At 37.9% G+C, this 8,911-nt stretch overlaps 1 protein-coding gene across 6 annotated transcripts in view; it reads right to left on the reverse strand.

The window, feature by feature from the left end:
- The window catches only part of Rnf212b (ring finger protein 212B), a 35,950-nt gene extending 27,064 nt beyond the window's left edge, over nucleotides 1-8,886 (reverse strand). The window contains exons 1-4 of one of the 6 annotated variants that reach the window (XR_013439079.1): nucleotides 7,568-8,881; nucleotides 4,596-4,696; nucleotides 3,725-3,777; nucleotides 2,895-2,969 (exon numbers count right to left, since the gene is read on the reverse strand). Coding sequence is in view for 4 of the 6 variants with exons in the window: in XM_078050334.1 (XP_077906460.1) it covers nucleotides 2,895-2,969; nucleotides 3,725-3,777; nucleotides 4,596-4,695 (228 nt within the window). In the remaining 2 variants the exon portion in view is untranslated. Of the gene's footprint in view, nucleotides 1-2,894; nucleotides 2,970-3,724; nucleotides 3,778-4,595; nucleotides 4,840-7,567 lie in introns of those variants that run through there. The other 5 variants (XR_013439078.1, XM_078050334.1, XM_078050333.1 and 2 more) reach the window with 5 other exon arrangements.
- Between the last annotated feature and the right edge of the window lie 25 nt (nucleotides 8,887-8,911).

Raw genomic sequence — 8,911 nt, forward strand, 5'->3', positions numbered from 1 at the left:
AATTTGCAAACATTTCTTAAGAATCTAATTTATGTTAAATACCTAATTAGACATTGGGTGTTACAAAAATGTCTGCCTTTGAAAAGTGTACAGTTTAGTGAGTAAATCAGACACATGAACAAATAAAATAAATCACTCTTTCAGAATTAAGTATTTTGCAGTTAAAGGCAAAGTGAGATGTAAGTACAAAGGACAAAACACAATTTCTGCCCACAGAAATCATGGACAGCTTTTGCCAAATAATAAACAATTACTGTCATGAATTTGAAAGATGATTACTTATGGGTAAAGAGGCAGTCTATGATCTAGGAATAGAAGAAAGCTAACAGATACATACAGAGCTCTCAAATACCTTCAAAAACTTATCTAGAAGTAAGTAAAGAATGCAAAACAGGCAGCTTGATTAACTATCGTGCAGACTATGGAAGAAAAAGGCTTTGTTAAGTCATTACAAAGACTGGGAATACAAATGCATATTCAGAGATACTTCTAGTCATTCATTTAACAACAGTATTTTGAGTGTACACTATACATCAGGAACTAGTCAATAAAAACAATAAACAAAATCAACCAACTCTGTCTTCATGGAGCTTATATTCCAGTGTAGACTTCAGACAATACACAGATACTTAATATAATTACAGAGATAAGAGCTATGATGAGAAATAAAGCAGGTTAAGGAATAGGAAATGTTGAGGCTAGCTGGGTATGGAGGTACACACCTGTAATCTGTGAGATTCAGGAGGTTGAGGTAGGGGGATCACAAATTTGAAGCCAGCCTCAGCAATTTTGTGAGACTCTCAGTGACTTAGTAAGATTCTGTCTCAAAAGAAAAAAATAAAAAGGTCTGGGGATATGGCTAAGTTGTACAGCACCTCTGTACCAAAAAAAAAAAAAAAAAATCTTAAAAAGAGGAAGAACATTGGGCTACTTTAAGATATTGGAGTCTATAAAGGTCTAACTGAAAAACAAGTTTTGAGCAGATATCTAAATGAAGCAATCTAGGTATAACATGGGATCAGTTATTCAACTTCCCAGATTAGGAAAACATGTTTAGACTTTGCTGACTTCACCAAACTGGTCCTTCACTGAAGTGATGATTAACTGACCCTTTCTATTTATTTTATCTTGATTATTTGACCATGTGTGATTGGTTCTGTGATTAGACAGGTTATGATTCAGACTACATACGATTTCTCTACTGATCATTAACTAACCCTGAGTTTAGTTATTAACCAAAGGTCTGCTCTTTCTCTTGTTCATGTGACCTATTTTACATTTATCCTTGAGTCTCAGCTGCATTTTATCTCCTCATAATGTTAAACATAGTATCAAATATGATGGCTTACCTAAGCAACTAAAGACAAGACACAAAGTTTTAATTCTCCTCATTCTATCTCCAGAGGAATACTAAAGAAAAATGATGTCTACTATATTCAGTAAGAAAATAACCAAGGATCACCTTCATGTTTAGAAGAGAGGTATTCTCATAAGAAGGGGCTGTAGCTTATGTAGCTCAATGGTAAGGCACTTGCCTGGCCCATACAATGCTCTGGATTCCATCCTCAGAACCACAACAAAGAAGAAAAAAAAAGAATGCAGAGAAGAAACAGTGATAGAGTCTCAAGAAATATGCCAAGATAGGAATACCACAAGATTACAAAATAATCTCAGTGGATAACTAGAATAGAAAGGAAAAGCCAAAGTGTTTTATAACATGGCTGTAGCTCAGTGGCAGAGCGCTTGCCTAAGCATGTATGAGACACTGGGTTCACTCCTCAGCACCACATAAAAATAAAAGACATTCTGTCCATCTACCACTATAAATAGATTAAAAATAAATGAATGAATGAATGAATGAATGAATGAATGAATAAATAAATAAATAAATATGGCAATTTATGTCAAATGATTGTTCTGCCTTCTCCTTACCTTCTTCTACATTCCTATTGCTACTAACAAAGTCAAAGGTTTTCCAACGATGGGGTATCAGGAAAGGAGAAAAAACTTCTAAAATGCAGGCAACTAGTTATAAACTCCAAGTGAAAAGTTAAATATTATTAGAAAGGTTATTGAAAAATTAAAATCAAGAACAAGGCATACCTTCATAAACTTAGGTATATAAGCAAAAGGTTGAGTAATAAAACCAAGTCCATTGTTTATATGACCAAGCCCTTTTTTTTTTTTTTTTTGGTATTAGGATTTGAACCCAGGGTTGCTCAACCACTGAGCTACATCCCTAGCCCTTTTTTGTATTTAGAGACAGGGTCTCACAGAGTTGCTCAGGGTCTTGACAACTTGCTGAGGCTGGCTTTGAACTCACAATCCTCCTGCCTCAGCCGCCCGAGTCACTGGGATTACAGGTGTGCTCCACCATGCCCGGCCAAGCCTATATATTTAAAGCAATTTTTAGAAGATGCATCTATCTGCAGAGAAAGATGATAAAACTCCCTAGGATATCTTTTAGTCTTAGGACCTACTTAGTAGAACTAGGAAAAACAAAGCAAGATTTAATTATATAGTGATTTTTATAGCCTTTCACAGATTCTGGGTCAGTTAAAAAGTTAACTGGTTGAGATCTGTATCACCAAGGAAGACAACAAAGAGAGCAATTTCCTCCATTGTGTTCAAATGCAGTGTAAAGAGAACCTCTGATAAAAGAATAAGATGCAATTAGAATTTGCCTGGAAAATTGTATTTTTTTTTTTTTTTTTTTTAAAGAATTTTAACATTTATTTATTTTTTCTTAGTTCTTGGCGGACACAACATCTTTGTTGGTATGTGGTGCTGCTGAGGATCAAACCCGGGCCGCACGCATGCCAGGCGAGCGCGCTACCGCTTGAGCCACATCCCCAGCCCGAAAATTGTATTTTATTAACTTTAATTTTTCATACCTGAGAGATATGACTAAAATACTGTAAAGCTGTCTCCACAGGGCTTTTGAAGAACATCTTCTCCTGAGGTTTTAGCTATGTAGAAAATAAAACACACAATGATAATATCCACAATGGAATGAAATAAAATATTTCTTTTATATTTTTACTATTGCTCTGTGTAAGTTTTTTTTTTTTTTTCCTTTCTTTTCTTTTTTTCCCCTAATCATTGTAATTTATACATACTTCCTACAGGTCAGGATTAGGGTATGATGTTGAAGCCAGATTTAAAATTAGGTAGTCAGTGTAGTTAGGTAAATCGGGTCTAATATCGAGTGAAATCTAAAACGAAGGCCATGTTGAGAATGAATCTCCGGAAAAGCTGAGCAACTCTCGGAATGTTAATGAAGCCCAGAAAACAGCCCCCAACAGATTTGAAGACAGCCCATCCCAAAGAAATGTTAATGAAGCCCAGGATACAGTCCCCAACAGATTTGGAGATAGCCCATCCCAAAGAAATGTTAATGAACAGCAAACTTGACTCGGAAATGCGCAGATTACTTCTTTGGCTCACCTGTGTCCCAACCCTTCCCACCTACATTCCATCACCAAAAACTATAAAAAAGGGAACACATTCGCCCTTCAATGGATTCCACCTCTTGGGTCCCCTTCTTCCTCCAGGAGAAGTCTTTCTGCTGTCCTTTAATAAACTTCTAATTTCCCACTCTGACCTTGCCTCGGCTTGCTTCTCTGGTGTTATTCTTCAACATTGGGGAAGCAAGGACTGGTCACCGGTCAACAGCGGTAACAATGGTTTGTGGCAAAAAAAAAAAAAAAAAAAAAAAACTTACATTATCAGAAAGAGCCAGATGTTTGCAAGGAGTTCCACAAACAGCACATTTTTCTGGGAGTAAAAGAGAAAAATGTTTGGTCTCATTGGCATGAGGGAAGATTTTCCTAGAGTACATGGTAACAGTCAAGTAGGCTAGCAAAAAAACAAAGGGGTTCTCAATTTAGAATACCATAATAAAAGGGCCTCTATTCTCTAAATCAGTATTTCCAAACTAATATGCCTAAGAATAAGTAAGACTTTCACAGAGTACCTCTACTCATCTCTTCTTTTTTTTTTTTAATTCCTAATTTTTTTTGTGTGTGAGACAGCAGAGACAATTCTAACCCCAAAAGGAATACCAAAGTACTGGTAAGAGCAACAGAGTACCAATGATTTAATTTTAAGTTACTCTTTTATCCTATCTACCAACAGCAGGCACACAGTGAGTACAGCCTGAAATGCCCTAGTTACTCCTATTCTGTTGTCACTTTGCTAATATTCCTAGGTCTTGCTTTGAAGTTCTCCTTTTATTCACCAATCTGAAAGGAACAAAAATTAAATTTCTAATCTTTCCTTGTATAGTGAAATTTTAGTAATGGTGCTGGTTATCAATTAAGATAAATTCTATGTCAGGAGAAATCACATGGATTATGCCTCACAGAGACAAACTACTCCAACAGGAGTTGCTGTTACCATATAGCAAACCAGTTTGTTACATTAGCAGATAATTACAAAACTCATGGGATTAACATAAAGAAAAATCTTCTCCAGAGGCTAACCTAATCTGACTGTTCTTTCCTTGGGAAATAAATGTTTTCCCCACTTTGCTCTCCATATTGTTCCCGTTGTGAATATTTTTGCCTGAATCTGAAAACAGTAAAGTTACTTACCCAGAGTCACACACCTTTTACAGAAAATATGGCCACAGCTGGTAACAAAGAAATGGGCCCCATCTTTTCGGAAACATTGGTTGCAGTGAAACCAATCCATTCTGGAGCAGATAAAGAAAAAAGAATAAAATGGGGCCTAATATAACTATTTGTTTTAAAACCTATGTAACACTGTTTGCTGAGTTTCTGATTGCTTATTGGGATGCTCATCATTGTCGGCATTCCAACTGACTGTAAAGAAGTATGTATACTTACAAAATGGGAAAAAGCAGACTGAAGATTATGTTATAGATATACATACATCTATGTATATATATATATATATATATATTTAATATTTTTTTAAAAAATATTTATTTATTTTTTCTTAGTTCTCGGCGGTCACAACATCTTTGTTTGTATGTGGTGCTGAGGATCGAACCTGGGCCGCACGCACGCCAGGTGAGCGCGCTACCGCTTGAGCCACATCCCAAGCCCTATTTAATATATTTTTAAAATAGGAAAACTGTGGTGAGATTATTTGTGTGTATTTTGCCTTTCCAAGTTTTTTGGGTTAATTTATATAATTAGAAATTAATTTGTATAATTAGAAAAAACGATCTTAAAAATGAAAAACCAGAGGCTGGGGTTATAGCTTAGTGGCAGATTGCTTGCCTAGCATGAGTAAGGCACTGGGTTCAATCTTCAACACCACATAAAAATAAATAAAATAAAGGACAGTGTCCATCTAAAACTAAAAGAAATATTTAAAAAAAAAAAAAAAGGAAGAAGAAAAGAAAAAGAAAAACCAGCCAGGCATGGTGGCACATGCCTGTAATCTCAGTGGCTCAGGAGCCTGAGGCAGGAGGATCACAAGTTCAAAGCCAGCCCCAGCAACTTCACGAGGCCCTGAGCAACTTAGCAAGACCCTGTTTCAAAATAAAATATAAAAAAGGTCTGGGGATGTGGCTCAGTGGTTAAGTGCCCCTGGGTTCAATCCCTGTTACAATAGAAAAAAGAAAATAAAAGCCATCTATTTCTTTCTTCACTGTTTCCTGTGATTCGGCAAAAGTAAAGCCAAGAGGAGGTAGTGGGCCAGTTGTAGATCACATAGGACATATTTTATGTAAGGGGGACAGAGTTGATGAATGATAATATGGTCTCAGTTTATACATTTTTCCTTCTGCTCTACAGAAACTCAGAATCATAGATCTGGATGGGTCTTGAAAATCATTTAATGTTGTGTCCAATTTTATCTTTTCCAAAAGATGTACGTGATGATTGCTGAAATTAAATAATCTGTCCTGAGTTCCTTTTTTTTTAATTTAAGTTGTAGTTGGACACAATACCTTTATTTTATTTATTTATGTGGTCCTAAGGATAGAACCCTGGGCCTTGCATGTGCTAGGCCACAACCCCAGCCCCCTTTTTTAAAAATATATGTGTGTATGTGTTTGTGGGGGTTTTTTTTGTCAATGGACCTTTATTTGTTTAAGTGTGGAGCTGAGAATCCAACCCAGTGCCTCACACATGCTAGGCAAGCATTATATCACTGAGCTACAATACCAGCCCTGGAGTTGTATCTTTAATTAGTGGCAGTTCTAAGATTAGAATCTGTCTCCAGGGCTGGGGATATAGCTCAGTTGGTGGTGTGCTTACCTTGCATATACAAGGCCCTGGGTTCAACCCCCAGCATCACACACAAAAAAAAAAAAAAAAAGAAAAAATCTGAGTCTCTTGATTCCCTGTGTAATGTTTTTTGTTCCCACATTAAATATTACCTTTTTATTAGTCATGGAAGCCACACATCCTGTATTTTCTGCCAATTTCAATTTTGTTTAAGTATACATGACTTAGCACTTCCTTGGAATTTACTTTTTTTTTTTTTTTGGTGGGGGGAGGTACTTAGCAATGGAACCCAGAACTCACAAATGCTAGGCAAGCACTCTTATCACTCAGCTACATCTCCAATGCTTTTTTTTATTTTGGTTCAAGGTGTTGCTAAATATCCCAGGCTGACCTCAAATTTGCAATCCTCCTGCCTCAGCCACCAGAGATGCTGGGATTACAGGCCTGGCTTTTTAGTGGGATTTTAAAATCAAGAAATCAACATATCAGTGGGATCGGAGGCAAATGCCTAACCCCAGGTCCTTTGGAGGTTAAGGCAGGAGGATCCCAAGTTCTAGGTCAGCCTCAACAACTTGGCAAGATACTATTTCAAAATAAAAAATAAAAAGGGCTGGGGATGTAGCTCAGCCATACAGCAATCCAAGGTTCAATCCCCAGCATTCCCCCAAAAGGGAAAACATTGACATATCAAAAACATAGAAGTATATCATACCTCCTAAATGAAATCCTGTTTAATTGTTTAATAAATATGCTATTTAAGGATATACTTATTAGTGTGATTTCCTTTAAAATTAAACTGGAGGGGCTGGGGTTGGGGCTCAGTGGTAGAGCCCTTGTCTAGCAAGTGTGAAACACTGGGTTTGATCCTCAGCACCACATAAAAATAAATAAATAAAGTAGAGGTATTGTGCCCATCTATAACTAAAAATATTTTTAAAAAAGAATGAATGAGGGGCTAGGGTTGTGGCTCACCTGGATTGATCCTCAGAACCATATAAAAATAAATAAACAAAATAAAGGTATTTTAAAAAACACATTTGTCTAAAAAAAACACATTTGTCTAAAAAAATGAAAGAAAAGGAAAGAATGAGGCACGCTGGGCGCGGTGATGCACGCCTGCAATCTCAGTGGCTCCAGAGGCTGAGGCAGGAGGATCGCGAGTTCAAAGCCAGCCTAGCAAAAGCGAGGTGCTCAGCAACTCAGTGAGACCCTGACTCTAAATAAAATACAAAATTGGGCTGGGGATGAGGCTCAGTGGGCGAGTGCCCCTGAGTTCAATCCCCAGTACCAAAAAAAAAAAAAAAAAAGAATGAAACTAGTTTGCACCACACTTTAATAATTTTGTCACAAAAGGAAAGATTTACCATAAAAACTTATGAATAAACAATCCAACCAAAAGGCATCCCACAGTGCCAGGAGCGTCAGATCCCCACAGTTCACTAACTTCTAACCCGTAGTGAGTCTGAAGAGGTAGTGGAAAGGCCCGATGAGGACAAAACCCGCCTCGTTTCTGGAGGTGACGAGGTTTCAGTAACCGCAAATTTCCCCTAAATTCTTTTTCTACTTTCCTTCCCAAACAGCTTCGCTGCTGTTATCCAGAAGACCTCTGGTTTCATGGAAGCATCCAATCCTCCTCAGGAAGAGCAGGAAAAGGCGGGAAAATTAAGAGCGGGCCTGGCGCTGCTGTGAGGCAGACAGCGGAGTGTGGCCATGGGCGCGTGCACGCGAGTGGGTGGGCTGGCGGTGTGCTAAGCGAGTGGGTGGGGCTCCGGCCCTGCGTCAGGAGTGGGCGGGGCCTGGGCAGAGTGTTCTGCTAATACTTCCAGAACGTTCGCAGCTTTTGAAAACTGGGCCCTCAGCAGGGAGGGCTGGGGTTGTGGCTCAGCGGTGGAGCGCTCGCCCAATCCTCAGCACCACGTAATGAATAAGTAAAATAAAGGTGTTGTGTCCAACTACAACTAAAAATACATATTAAAAAAAAAAAAAAAAAAGATAGGCTGGGGATGTGGCTCAAGCGGTAGCGCGCTCGCCTGGCATGTGCAGGGCGCTGGGTTCGGTCCTCAGCACCACATTAAAAAAAATAAAATAAAGATGTTGTGTCCACCGAAAACTAAAAATTATAAAAATAAATAAATATTAAAAAATTATCTCTCTCTCTTTAAAAAAAAAAAAACAAAAAGATAAAGACCTGGAGTCGAAAAACCGGGCATGGTGAAGCAGTCCTGTAATGCCAGTGGCTTGGGAGGCTGAGACAGAAGGATCCGCAAGTTTCAAAGCCAGCCTTAGCAACTGGGAAGCACTAAGCAACTGAGTGAGACCCTGTCTCTAAATAAAATACAAAATAGGGCTGGGGACGTGGCCCAGTGGTAAAGTGCCCCTGAATTCAATTCTTGAACTTTTGATACTGGCAAAAAAAAAAAAAAAAAAAAGTGGGGGGAGGACGAATGATGATTATGATCTAATCTTGTATGTTACTGTGAAAGCAAAAAGGTAAAAATAAACCTAATAATGTTCTAATAAATGACGGAACACACTAGAAAATGTGGTCACAAAGCAGACAAAAATTTTAACCTTGCATTCAATAATAAAACAAAATAATGGATGCTTTGAAAGAATGGTATAAATCAGAACTGGAAAACATCAAAGATGATGTGGTTAGGACACTGTTGGATATTAGATGAGAACCAACAATTCTCTCAGAAATAAAA

Source organism: Ictidomys tridecemlineatus, chromosome 5, assembly GCF_052094955.1.
Source record: "Ictidomys tridecemlineatus isolate mIctTri1 chromosome 5, mIctTri1.hap1, whole genome shotgun sequence".
In the NCBI taxonomy this organism is placed as follows: Eukaryota; Metazoa; Chordata; class Mammalia; order Rodentia; family Sciuridae; genus Ictidomys; species Ictidomys tridecemlineatus.